Source organism: Phoca vitulina, unplaced genomic scaffold (assembly GCF_004348235.1).
Source record: "Phoca vitulina isolate PV1807 unplaced genomic scaffold, GSC_HSeal_1.0 scaffold22, whole genome shotgun sequence".
Classification (NCBI taxonomy): Eukaryota; Metazoa; Chordata; class Mammalia; order Carnivora; family Phocidae; genus Phoca; species Phoca vitulina.
In genome coordinates, this window is record NW_022589725.1 from 5,708,382 (window position 1) to 5,723,198 (window position 14,817).

Here is a 14,817-nt window from a genome sequence, read left to right on the forward strand (position 1 = left end):
CAAAGACAAACATGTAAGCTAGCAAGAAGCCCAGCAAGGTGAATATAGAGACCTGCCTAGAAGACTGTGTTCCTAATCTTCTAACACGGAAAGTCTGAAACTGAATCCTGGACTACACACCAAGTCCAGAGAGTCTATTTATACCTTAGTGTTAGTTTATAAAAGTCCTAGGTGGTCTCTTGGCAGGAAATAGCCACCCAGTACTCACTTTATCTAAGAAATCAGAACACCTAGGGTAGTTTTCAGCTCTAATGCTTCTTGAATTATTATTCCACATTCCTATAACAGTTACAAAATATGCCTGAAGAGGGCACCTACTTCTCCTAGTCAAGGGACTCAGAGAACATGGCAGAATTTTCAAAAATGTTCCCAAATGAAACTGAAAGTTCAGAGTTTCAAGGAAGCAAAACTCCCCAACACTTTGTTCTAGTCAATATGCAAACCGTTCCAACAACTCCTAGGCAATCCATTCTGTCATTCAATGCAGCAAGTGAGAATATATGATCATAAACTTATTTTTTGAAACTGGAGGGTTTTTTTAGGGAGCTGAGGCAGATGAGGAAAACAATCAAAATGGCAAAAATAGTACAGAAAAACTGACCTCTAGATTGTATGCATTTTCCTCTTCTTGAAAAGAGATAATGCATTTCTACTCAACTCTACACTTATCCTTAAAATGTAGACCAACTAAGCTTCTATAGCTATAGATGAGCCTCAGAATACAGTAGTCCACCTTTTTCCAGAGGGCATATATTCCAAGACCTCCAGTGAATGCCTGAAACTATGGGAAGTACTGAACCCTGTACGTACACCACAATTACTCCTATACATACATACTTATGGTAAAGTTTAATGTATAAATCAGGCACAGCAAGAGATTAATAGTAATAAAAACAGAGCAATTATAATACACTGTAGTAAAATTTATGAGAACATGGTCTCTTTCTCACTCAAAATACCTTATTGTGCTGTCCTCACCCTTCTTGTGGTGTGTGATGAATGCCTACGTGATGAGATGAAGTGAGGTGAATGACACAGGCGCTGTGGCAGAGCATTAGGCTACTACTGACCTTCTGACAACGTCAGGAGTATCACCTACTTCCTGACCGTGGTTGACCACGGCTAAATGAAACCACAGAAAGCAAAACTGTGGATTAAGTTGGGGGGGGGGCGCAAATGGGGGGAAGACTACTGTATTACTAAGGAGGAATTCAGAGTAGGGTTTTCCGGTAAACTCCATCATTACTACTGACTGAGTATGATGTTTCTTTTGGGGGAGATGAAAATGTTCTGAAATTAAGATAGTGGGGTAGGGGAGGTTGTACAACCTTGTGAATTCACTAAAAACCAATAAACTATACACTTTCAAAGGGTGAAATTTCTGGTATGTAAATTGTATCTGAATTTTTAGAAATTTCTTCCTGTTACTCTTCTCCACTCAAAATAGCCTTCTGGAAAAGGTACTGGTCAGTTTCACTAAATGACACTTTAGAGATGCTCAAATTAGCTTAGACCAAGTCCTCTCACTGCCAAGCTCCCTGGAAACCTAGCGGGGGCCTGGTCAGGACATTTTGGGTAAGTTCAGGTGACACCACCACATGCACAGCTGGCCAAGAGGAAGAGCAGCCCGGCAGCAGAAGAGTCTCACCTAGAGAAGCCATTTTCCTTCTCCTTTTTTATTTTTGCATCCCCAGAGGCTCTAACCTGAAAAGAATAGTAACTGATTAGTACCTTGAAGGGACTACATTTCAAAAAGCCTTTCTCTTATTTGAGAACATTTGGCTTCAATTCTTGGGAGCATCTTGATCGCAGACTCACTCTTACTATTAGCAAAACTGAACAGGGGAAGCAAAGGTCTTGACATTTTCCTAAGACTTGTTTCTTACAGTTCTTCAGGGTGAATTATCCAATTTACTGAGAAATGCTTCCCCTCAAAATGGCAGCTTTTTACCTTTAAATGACGGCAGGTCCCCCTCCCTCAATAAATATACTCTCTCTCAAGTATTTGCCCTTGGCAGTGCAGAGAAAATAAAAAACAAAATGGAATAGTCTGTTTCCTGCCTTCTCTGATTTAGGCAAAGTATATTCACATTCCCCCTCCTTTCCCAGACACACATGGTCTTTCAAAACTCTTCAGACATACAAAAGGATACATACACATATATATGCACATGCACTCACACACATGCACACACAAATATGGTATCTCTGGAATAACATAAAAAAATAGTGGATATAGTGGCTGCCTCCAGAAAGAGAAAGATAAAGGGCAATGAGCAAGGGGTGAAAGGAAGGTGTAATTTTCTTTTCTTTTTTAACTCCTGACCCTGAGATCAAGACCCGAGCTGAGATCAAGAGTCAGATGCTTAACTGACTGAGCCACCCAGGCACCCCAAAATGATTTTTTTTTTAAAGTCTATACACCATACCCCTCATTTGTAGCCAGATGAACCTAGAGATTTTGAGAAGGCTTATACTAGTGATGCTGGAACCAAAAGCCACAAAAGCACCAGCATCACTGAGTTTTCACTCAGGAAGGACCTCATTCAACAGAAGGCCAACATGGCCCTAGGCCTTCTCCCAAAACCAGAATTTTCCCCATGAAAGAACACTGGCATTTCCAGAAACCCTACATTCTTCATTTACCTATTTGCCATTTAAAGTAAGATAATGGGGGCGCCTGGGTGGCTCAGTTGGTTAAGCGACTGCCTTCGGCTCAGGTCATGATCCTGGAGTCCCTGGATCGAGTCCCGCATCGGGCTCCCTGCTCGGCAGGGAGTCTGCTTCTCCCTCTGACCCTCCCTCCTCTCATGTACTCGCTCTCTCTCATTCTCTCTCTCTCAAATAAATAAATAAAAAAAAAATCTTTAAAAAAATAAAATAAAATAAAAAATAAAGTAAGATAATGATATGGATAGATCTGGTCCTGTGAAATTCAGTGGTAAAGGGCTTTGGTTTTCATAGTTTAAGACTGTGACTGATGCTTAAGTCTCCTGACAGAGACCTTTTTCACTCAAAGGCCAAGGGATCTTACTGTGCAGTGAGGGTACTTTCATTACCTGCTTTTAAAGATAAAGAAAATGAAAAGTACAACCCACAGCCCTTCCTTCCCAATGGAAAGTTCTGTACCTTTTCCTCCTTTCGTTTTTCCTTGTCTCTGTCTTTGTGTTTGTCTTTATGCTTTTCTGAACTTCCATCTTTGTGTTTGGTTTTCTCCTTCTCTTTGTGTTTCTTTTCAGAATCTTTATGTTCACTGTAAAAAAAAAAAAAAAAAGAAAACAAAAGAAAAAAAGACACAAAGAGTTAGCCCAGATGTAAGGACCACAAGGGTTTACTTCACAAGATCAACTCACAAGATAGCTTAAGATAACATGAAACCATGGAAACTTACAATGCTTTAAATAAACAGTCCTGACAGAAGGTTCAAGCGGAGGCTCTTGGCAACTGGACTTTATCTTGTTTGATGTTTTTATTTTTTCGAAGGAGCAAAGGAACCAAATAGAGAAACGTGGTCATTCTAAACATACCAGGACTTTTTTTTTTAAGTGACTACGAATATACAGCAAGCCCACTGTTTCTACAACATTCTACCAGCAAAAACTATGACGATGAAAGCTCCAAACTGAGCATTCAAATCTGATGTGAAAAGGTAAAAACAATTCACACAAAAAAATGCATTTGGTGGCTCTGTGCAGTGAACAGCCCAACAATACAGTAGATGTTTCCGGCTAGCTTTAACTAGGAAAAGCTAGTCACTTCTAGATAGGGCTTATAAACCCTGCTTGGTCCTTCCTTCACAATAAGAAAAGACCTAGCTAAAAAGCAAAGACATGTCCTGCGCTAAACATTTAAAAGCCTTGCTTTTAAAGGGGTTTGTGGACATACTGGTAAGCACTGTAAAGGCACTGCTCCTCTGGAAAACTAAATATGACATTAGAAAGCAAGAGCCATTAAAAAGGCTCATACCCTAGTATCTAGCTCCTGGAAATCTCTCTTTGGAAAATAACACTACAAATGATGTTCACTTTGATGTTTTCCGTAACAAAAAACAAGAACAAACAAAAACCACCAAGAAAGGAGATACAACCTTAGTAAGGAACAAAAGGGGGAACCTGTGATGTATCAAATTACACAACTCTTATGCTATAGTTTGTGAGCCCTATGAATATATATATATGGACAATGTTTATGGCCATGCATGGAGAAAAAGGAATATATAAAGGGACTGCAACTATATAAAAACATGCCTGTGGACAAAGACTAAAGAGGCAATAAGCAAAAATCACAAGCTATAGTTTAGGGTGGCACAACACTGGAGGACTGTTTTCTTCAGTGCACTGGGCAGGCAGTTTAGGAACCTTGTTCACTGCACCAACCGATAAATTCCACAGGTTAACAAAAGGGACTTGAATGCAAGTGCTGTGAACTGGGGAGCCCCCCCAAGCCCCAGACGCAGGAGAGCTGGCAGCAACCCCAGCTCACAGACACAGGCCCAGAGTCAGCATCGGTTCCTGCCCTTCCCACCACCACAGACTGCATCTCCCATCTGTCGTCACATTTAGCCCTCAGGCCAGAAGAAGTAGATTTTACTAACAATGAGCTCCTAAGGTTATATCTAACCCATGGAGTTTGTTCTAAAGAGATTTCACCAGCACACCTGGGTACATCAACAGCCAAAAAGGGAGAAACAAATGATGGCAACCAGTTAGGTGAGAGCTATAGAACCTAGATCAGAAAAGCATCTGCTGTCACACACATCTCTGAGCACGAAAAGAGCCTCAACTCAAGACAGGCATTTGGGTAATAATAAGCAGAAGCAGGAGGACAAGGGGACTAGAAGAAACAGGACTACAGGTTTAGGAAGATCCAGGAACTGTCAGACTGAAAGAAAACAATGCCCACTTTCTCTTGTTTACATACTCCTCCCTCTATGTTGCTCTCATTGGGTTTTTATTTAGATGTGCCACACAATGAAGCAACAACTTTCTCCATGAGCAAACTTTTCCTTTTAACTAATGAGGGCTGCACCTAGTTCCAGCGTACGTGGAGGCACATGGTCACCAAGTTTCCTACCAGGCTTCTTGTTCTCAGCACGATTATGATGTCACTCTCCACTCTGTGTGTTCTCGGAATCTGTTTTTACCAAAATGCAATGTTTTACCAAAAAATTATCCTGTACTTTGTATAAAAATGACTCCCAACCTCGTGAGCACGCTTACTCCCAATTTTCATTAAGCTCTCCAGTTTTAGAATGACTGGTGAAACAGCAAAGTTGCCAGACTGCAACAGATTCTTCAGGAGTTTAGACATATGAGATCATAGCTTACACATATGAAATCCTATCATCAGCAAAGTGTATGAGCTTACTATTCCATTTTACAAGCATTGTAGTTTTAGTGTTTTGAAACATTAATTGTTAAGAGGAATTAATGGTCATCTACACAATTTGGAACAATTACATTCACAATACTGATGGATAAATACCTCCCCACACAGTAAGAAAAACTTCCCACTTTATAAGAAAGCATTGTGCTTGCATTTTCACATACATTATTCCATTCAATCCTCACAATACTCCTGTGAGGAAGATTTTATTGTCCCCTTAGACTGATTTAGAAACAGTGATTCAAAGTCTAATTCAAAGTTACAATGTTAGAAAGAAGGGAAGCTGGGATTTGGATTTAACTCAGTATTTCCATCTCCAAGTTCAGGGCACTTTCTGCTAAATCAGTACCATCACATGTCCATGAAATTGATATCTACCATTTGAAGTAGATTGGTGTTAGAGACAAATGCATGGCCAGTCTGAGATTTGATATACATAAGGTCAAAACTTTATTTTACCATCAAGTAGAAACTCTCTAGAACAGAGATCTTGGATATCTGAAATGATAAAACCTTTGGGATAGCTGCTCCTTATTTTGTCTTCCCATGAAACTATACACGGTTGATTCAGGAATCTAAGTTTAGGAACGCTCGATCTTTCACTATGTTCTACCTTCCCCTGTTCTCTTTCTCAATGAAAGCCATTCCTAGAAAGAACATTAGTCCGCTTCACTAGCAACTGGCTTTCTGGGGCACCTACCTGTAAGTGTATACACAGCCCTCCAGTTTTCAGCTTTGCTATTCGTTATCATACTGAACAGAGATCAGGGAAGAAGTCAGCAAACGACAAAGCAATGAGACAGTACCCAGGCCACCCCCAGAAAAGTGAAAAAAGTCAATTATTTCCTCTGCCTACTAACCAGAGAGAAATCTATTCAGGAAATTCAAAGTTCCTGCTAGAGTAGTAACCCTGTCATAGGTCATAATTAATCAAAGACCAGAATGAGATGGAACTATCAACGTGCCCTTCCAAAGGAAATCACTCTCCTCTATTCCCAACGGTTTAGATAGAAGAGAGCAGGGATGGGTTTTTATATACTAAGTGAGCTCAGATGATTCAGGACTGAGGACATCTTGTGGTACAAGGCATCCCACTGTAGACTTAAAAATTTTTGTTTATGGAGTCCTGAACACAATACTAACAAGTCTACTTGTCAAATGCGTTCCTGTCCCTGCCTCCAGAAATAGAGCACAGAGTACTGGGAGTCCTACCCCCTCATTCGGCAGGAGGGCTGGCAAAGAGCAAGACCCAGTGTCAGTCTTTCCTAGGAAATCTACCTGAAGTTAAGTAGCAAATGCATTTGGGGGACAAAGTCCTGTGATAGAGAAGCCTGTCTGAGGCTGTGCGCCACGGAAGGTTAGAGGCAGGATTTGGCCAGTGGTAGAAAACAGAGTCAATCTGGGATCAGTTAGACTGACTCATCATCATTCAGGATTTCCTAACATGTACCTCTTTTTCCAAAAGGTTTAAAACTAGTTTGACTTTCATGGTGGCTTAAAGAGCAGCATCTTTTCCACTGATAATGAGCTGACAGAAAGTCTGACCAATGTAGAAGAGGAGTTCGTATGCTGACTGTTTTAAGAGATGTTACCCTCTTCTTTACACTGATCCTGCCACTTTTCCATACATAATAGACACAATATGTCAAAGGCACAAAAAAAGCTTCAGGAGAACTGAAGGCTACAATAATGGCCAGCTCAGAAGCAGTGCACAGATGACAGAAGCACTAGAAAAGCTTCAGTGGGGCTACAGAGGAACAACAAACCAGAAGAAAGGCTTACTACTGGCCACAGCAAGAAACCCAAATATCTGAAGGAAAAATATACTTTGGGGCACCTGGGTGGCTCAGCCGGTTAAGCATCTGCCTTCAGCTCAGGTATGATCCCAGGGTCCCGGGATCAAGCCCTGCATCAGGCTCCCTGCTCAGCGGGGAGTCAGCTTCTCCCTCTCCCCCCCTCCCTCCACTCGTGCTCTCTCTGTCTCTCTCACTCTCTCTCAAATAAATAAAATCTTAGAAGAAAAAGAAAAGAAATACATTTTAAGAATGAGTGTAGTCTGGGATACACTGAAGGCCAAAATACAGATAATAGCTAGCATTCCTAGAACCTCTGTAATGGTCACATTTTTGGATGAAATATGTTCATTGTTAGAACTCTGGGAGAGAAAATACCAATTATTGGCCAGCTTCAGAAGCTGACTCCTTGGCTCAGGGCTTGTGTCTGTCTGGGAATAAGATCCACCAAACTAGCAGAGCCTGGACAAGCAAAAGTCAATGCCAAAGAGAACAAATGGAAAGATTCAAAGCCACATCTCCGGAGTGTTCATGCCTGTCTTATGCTTCAATCAGCTAAATTCCACTAAGGAAAAAGGTAACCTACACTATTTTTAAAGTGATAGTGAAAGTCTATGACTTCTGCTGAGGCTGAGCAAAGAAGGCTGACCAGGGTTCCTGTAAGACACTGAGGCAGAAGTGTAGAAGTAGGGAAATGGCAGTAGGAAGCTAGGAGGAAAAAATATTTTTCTTTTGGCCCAGGAAGGCACTTGCTACCCCTTTAAGTGGAAAAACAACAACAACAAACCTGTGTCTGATATTCTGGGAAGCTAGGATACTGGCTGTGGGAAACCATTTAAATCTATTAAAGAAAACAAAAACAGTCTGTCCTCTATCACCAAGAAAAATATTTAACAGATATTTGAATAGCATTAACTGCCACGCACTCTTCTTAACAGTTTAAATCCTCATAACAAAACTCTGAGGTAAGTATTCGTATCTCCATTTTACAGATGTGGAAACTGAGACACAGAAAGGTTAAGTAACTCATCCAAGGAAACACCTCTAACGAGAGGTAACAAGGATTTAAACTCAGGCAACCTAGCTCCAGAATCATGCACTAGACCATTCTGTTACATAACTTCTCAACAAAACAAAAAAGAAACACTGCCAGAGAGAGAAGGAGGCTTTCTATCTTCTGAGAATAAGACTTAGCTACTAATGGCTAAGAGAATAAACTCATCCTGCTACCAGCCCGCTCCTCAGGGCAGCAGAGCCCAGCAGCATGCAAACCAATGGAATCACAGGGGATTCCTATGCAAGAGCCTTGAAGAGCTGCCAAGCTGTGGAGGAAGGAGAGACTCATGGCCCCTTCAAGGAAAGCAGGCAATTATGGCTTAAATAACATTTGCTAAATTAAAAATTCTAAGCAAATTCAAAGGTTGTCTCCGGGAAAAGAATGCAGCAGTCAGTTCCTCAAAGATTCTAAAAAATGAAGATTTCCTAATGCACATCACCATTACAGGTTACTAAATAAAATCACAAGAATTATGAATACTTGTAGTGGAGTGGAATTTTAGAAATTATTTATAGACCCCTCATGCAGTTGGTGGCTAAGTCCTCTATCTCCCTTTCTCAATTATTTTCAATGACTTCTTGCTCCCTTCAGATTCAAGTCCCAACTTTGTGAAATAACATTTAATAGTTTTGCCTCTTGGGCCCCATTTTCTATCCCACCTTCTGTTAACCCAGGGTCCACCTAACTGGATTCTTCCCAGAGCAAAGTACATCACAGAGTGTCCATGTTTTTATAATGCTTTTCTCACTGTCTGGAAATGCCATCTTTCTAGCCATCACCTTCCCTTGTCATGATCTTAACCATCTTTCAGTGGCTAGCTTAAATACCCTTTCTACCATGAACTCTTAAAAAAAAAAATTATAGTTCATTATAATGCAGCTAGATATAATTGAAAACTAGGGCTCCAAACTGGATGTTATCGATAAATACTAAATTAGATTCAAAGATTACCAAAATCGACAGCTCTAATTTATCTGAATGATACTCTACCAGGATTTATGCTAATCACCACCACCATCATTTCAATTATTTAGTATGTTACCGTTTCCAAAGAGCTTTCATCTGCAGAACTCCACTGAACTCTCCCCAACAAACTTAAAAGCTTGACCAGACCAATACTGCTATCAACACTTGACCAAAATGGAAAACAAGACCCTGAAGTTAGTAAGACACACAACTAGTAAGATGTAGGACACAGTAAATGATAGAACCTGGCCTCTCGACTTCTTTGTGTGCTTTTCACTATATCACAGAGTCCCACGTGAATGGTGATGGTACTTCAGTTTCCTCCTTTCTAAACTACCCAACTTCTCTACCTGCTCAGGTTAAATGTCCATTTCTCCCCCCAGACATGGTAAAATATGGGGATGTGCAGATAAATGAAGGGCTTTGGCAAATAGTTCACAAATAAGGGAGGAAAAATGTCTTTTAAATTTGATTCTGTTAAGAAAAACTTCCCCTGAGAACTGGTTGCTTAACTCCAGTGCATTTTCCTAGGATCCTACATTCTCCCAATTCTAATTCAGGTAGAATTTGGAACTGAAGGGAAAGCAGGAACCAAAAGCGTCCTTATCCTCAGATGTTTCTCTCACTGACTGTACAGATCAGCACTGCCGACATGGCTGGAAAAGCACTTCCCTTACTATTTCACAGCAGTGCTTTTCTGTCTTCCCTGGCTTTCCACACATTTGTCACTCCAGCCTGAGTGCCAGGCTTACAACTGGCAAGAGACACACAGTCAAAAACTAGCAGGAGGGGGGAAAAAAAAACCTACCAGGAAGAATCTTGTTTTTCACATACCAAGTCCTTTATTTCTAAAGATTCTTTTTTTTAAATTTATTTTTTGACAGAGAGAGAGACAGCGAGAGAGGGAACACAAGCAGGGGGAGTAGGAGAGGGAGAAGCAGGTTTCCCGCGGAGCACAGAGCCCGACGCGGGGCTCGATCCCAACACCCCAGGACCATGACCTGACCCGAAGGCAGATGCCCAACTGAGCCACCCAGGTGCCCCATGAAGTCCTTTATTTCTAAAACCAACCCCCACCACAATTGCTTTTAATAGTGTTGTTTATATAAGTTCTAGTATTGAAGATAATTTATAGCGAAGAATGCAACTTTTCAAGGAAAGTATCTGGTGAGATCCTACAACCCCAGCCCAGTGATTCCTTAGCATCTAGAAAGGATATTCCTTTGGTTTCTTTTGGGAGGATTTATTTTTACAAAGACTTGAAGTACTAAATATTAATGCTAACAGAAAGAAGCAATGTCAGAGACAAATAACAGAAGAAATTATTTTTATTTGACTTTGGTATAAACTCTTCCTGCAATATTATAAGACCAAAAAGGCAATATTCGGAGATGGGGTTTTCACAGGGTCAGAATTTAATGAGATTAGTACTTCTACTGCCAAAACCTTCCAGACTCGGGGCCCAAAGAGAAAGAGGCAGTGCCTGAAAGAATCTGGCATTTTATAATCTGAGCTGCTAACTGCATGCATATGAGAAGGAGATGCTTGCATTTACACAGTTTAGCTCCACAACTAACCTTCCTTAGGGCAGATTTTTTTCTTTTTAGTAAAAGGAATAATGCAGTGGAGGAAAACAACGATTCAGAAACCCTGGTCTCTCATCCTTGCTCTGCTAACACACCATCATGTGACTTTGGGTATGTCACCTCAGACTCCTGACCACACAAAGAGATAAGACAGAATGATCTTTTAATACGCTCTCCTTATTTTGTACCTTAAGTAAGAATACAGGAGAAAGTATATGACTAAGATGGGATCTCCTGAGGGATGGGTCCATATCCCATTCTGTCTCGGCAGAAAGGCTGGTGTCCCATTCTCTGACATTCCAAGTATGCAGCACATGTTACTATGTGGGAGAAAGAAGCCTCCTGGATTTGGGTCCTAAGTGTAGCCTAATGAGAAATGATTGATGCTTTTATCTAGCAGAGGAGGAAAGACATAGAAACACATTAGTATAAAACCTGTTTTCTTATAATAGCAACAAAATCATGCCAAATTGATTAGCAAATACTACAATAAAATGAAGCATTTTTTAAAAAAGATTTTATTTATTTGAGAGAAAGAGTATGAGTGGGGGGAGGAGCAGAGGTAGACTTCTCCACCCCCCCCCCCCACCAGCAGGGAACCTGACACAGTGCTTGACACCTGGTACTCCAGGATCACGCCCTGAATCAATGGCAGATGCTTAACCGACTGAGCTACCCAGGTGCCCCTAAAATTAAGCATTTTTGAAGAGAACATGTTAAACCTTAAATATACTGGGCTCCTCAGAGATGACTTAACAATCTTCAAAGTTTCTTTAATCTGCTACAGAAGGAAAAAAAAGAAGCCCAGAACTACTAGAAAGATCAGAAGTCACTTAAAAAGGAACATATTGTATAGGACTGTACTGAAATACAGATATATAACCAATACACTTGCTTTGTTGCAAAGAGGTACTGTGTCAACAGAGGTCAAAACAGGAAGTATTAAAAAGTCTGTTTACGACACATAATCTGGTTAAACTGTCTTAAACTTACTCACATGTGAATTAGAGATTCAGGGCTAGACTTAGTCATGTGTAAACAGCAACCCAGGCCAGGTTTTTCCAATGCCTCTTGGCAAACAGGCTATTATTTCTTGAGTATTTTGATTAGAAATGAAGAAAATATTAAAAGGCACAAAATTGTGTTAGAACAAATTCCTGAATTTGCCTATGCTATAATCTTGGAAAAGTATGCTTGACAGAGGTACAAAATACCACCTCCTCATATTTATGAAACAGTTCACAGTTAAAGAGCTTTTATACTTATTGACTCCCCTAAGTCCCCTATGAAGCGTGTATTAATATGCAGGAACTGAAAAGAGGAGTTGAGAAAGGTTAGGCAAACTAACCAAAGTCATGTGGAACCCAAGCTGATGAACCAGGATGAGGCTTTCTTCTAGACAAAGGCCATTAAGCTACAATGGACTTTCCAAGAAAAATGACACCAAAACATATCGTTTATTTTTAAAAAGGAGATTTTGGTAAAACACAGCAGGGTCAAAATGATGTCCCAAAGCCTTTTACACCACTTCTACCTAATCTTTTCTCCCACAATTTTGGTTGGTGAAATCAGATGTGCCAGAGAAAAAGGGGTCTTTAAAGTTTGTTTTAAATATTAACCTTTATTTTTTTTTAAGTTTTTTTGGACAGATTCATGATAACATAGAAATTAGCATTTCTTTTTTTTTTACATAAAATTTGCATACCATAAAGTTCTTTGGTTGCCTTTTTAAAAAATTTTTTGTTATGTTAATCACTATACATTACATAATTAGTTTTTGATGTAGTGTTCCAAGAAATTAGCATTTCTTTATAAGCATTTTCCTCAGGTGATGAAGTCCTTCATGGTCAAAGATTACCTCATTTTTTTGGTACTTCACATCAACCAGCACAGGATAAACATGGCAGGCGGAATAAAAATACTTGTTTGACATGATCCAGCAATTCTACTCCTAAGTATTTACCCAAAGAATTGAAAGCAGGGACTCAAACAAATACTTGTATACCTATGTTCACAGCAGTGTTACTCATGACAGCCAAAAGATGGAAACAACCCACGCATCTGTCAACATGGGAAGAGATTTTTTAAATGTGGTGTAGACACACAATGGGAGTATCATTCAGCCATAAAAGAGGAATGGAATCCTTATATGGGACAACATGGATAAACCTTGAAAACACTAGATTAAGGGAAATAAGCCAGACACAAAAGGGATGAGTATTTTGTGATTCCACTTATATGAGGTAGTAGGATAGGTAAATTCATAGAGACAGAAAGTAGACTGAAGGTGCGAAGGGTGGGGAGTGGAAGGAGAATGGGAAGGTATTGTTTAATGGGTTCGGAGACTATTTGGGATGATGAAAAATTTCTTGAGATGGACAGTGGTGATGGCTGTACAATACTGTGAATACACTTAATGCCACTTCAAAACGGCAAAACAAAACAAACAAAACAACAAAAACCCCGGCAAAACACGTTATGTATTATTTTTACCAAAAAACACAGTAAAAACTTGTTTGAAAAATGGGATGGCCAGGGGTAACAATCCTGTAGAAGATTAAGACTATGTGAAAAGAAGAGAGATGGTAATTGGTGTGCCCATAGGTCATCCAGTCACTGATTTAATATATATAGATTAGTTAAGTGCCAGCTATCTGCCAGATACTACACTAAGCCTTGAGAATGTAAAACGAATGAAACAGACTTCAACTCTGCTCTCAGAGACCTTAAGAGTCTAATGGGGACTACAGAAAGTAAAGAGACAATCACAACACCAATGCACCTTGGCAATTACTATGATAATATATTCAAGGTGACAGAGAACACACAGGAGTGGCACTCAATATGAGGGGGTGGGCAGAAAGGATACCTGAAAGAAGTAAAGTCTAAGCTGCAACAAAAAGGATGATATTAAGAGGGCAACAGAGTCTTCCAGAACCAGTAACAGCATGTTTAAAGCCCTAGGGGTGTATTAGAAAACATGTTGTGTTTGAGGAACTGAGAGGTTCCACAAGACTGGATATGGAATATGAGAGAAGGGTATATGGCAAGAGATGTAGCAGAAAGAGAGAGCCAAAGGCCGAGAACTGCTATGTGCACTGGAAGAAGATGAGAAAGGTGGCCAGAAAGGTGGAAAAGGACAGAGGCATGAAAGGCAAGGGAAGTGGTTTTAAGAAGGAGGGCTGGGCCCAGAATGTGGAGTTATCTCGGCAAATGCTCCATGTGCCAAAAATCTGTATTCCGCTGTTGTTGAGTGGAATATTCTATAAATTTCAAACAAATCAAGTTAGTTGGTGATGTTCAAGTCTTCTAACGTAATGATTCTCTGCTTATACTATCAATTGAGAAAGAGGCAGTAAAATGTGACTATAAATATAAATTGTCTATTTCTCTTTGTAGTTTTATCAGTTTTTATTTCATGTATTTTAAGGCTCTGATATTAGTATATAACCATTTATAATTGTTAAGGCCTCCTAACTGGTTCCTTTTTATCTTTATGAAATGAACTTCTTTATTCTTGGCAATATTCTTTGCTCTCAAATCTACTTTGGTAGATATTAATATGGGCTGAACAACTATAAACTGGAGAAGAAAAGATACATGTGAACTGAGGCCGGATTCAACTACTGGCATTAAATTCACCAGAGTAATGAAAATGAGAACTACATGATCGAGTGGTAAGAAACGAGTGAGTGGTGAAGGAAAAAAGACCATAGGAGTGGTAGATGATACATAAAGTAATGTCCCCACTAGAGAAAATCTGGTTATTTTAATGATTCATAAAGACTTATTCATAAAAAGAATTCATTAGAAGTATCTTAAAATTTTTAATGGTTCATAAAAAGAACAGATTAGAAAGCAATTCTCACTTCTAACTTGTCTGTAGACAATAAGCCAAGCTAATGAAGCAGTTCTAAGAGAGTGTAGGCTGAAGGCACTTGTTCCAATGCACGACTGATCTTTACATTCCCCTTTAACAAAACTTAGGCCACTGTGGGAATATCAGATAGCATTCTCCCCAACAACTGCC

The 14,817-nt window shown here is 39.8% G+C and overlaps 1 protein-coding gene across 1 annotated transcript in view; it reads right to left on the reverse strand.

Moving 5' to 3' along the window:
- TOP1 (DNA topoisomerase I) overlaps positions 1-14,817 on the reverse strand; it is a 91,783-nt gene that overhangs the window by 43,784 nt on the left and 33,182 nt on the right. The window contains exons 4-5 of the mRNA XM_032420105.1: positions 3,130-3,253; positions 1,649-1,704 (exon numbers count right to left, since the gene is read on the reverse strand). Coding sequence (XP_032275996.1) covers positions 1,649-1,704; positions 3,130-3,253 — 180 coding nt within the window. The remainder of the gene's footprint in view (positions 1-1,648; positions 1,705-3,129; positions 3,254-14,817) is intronic.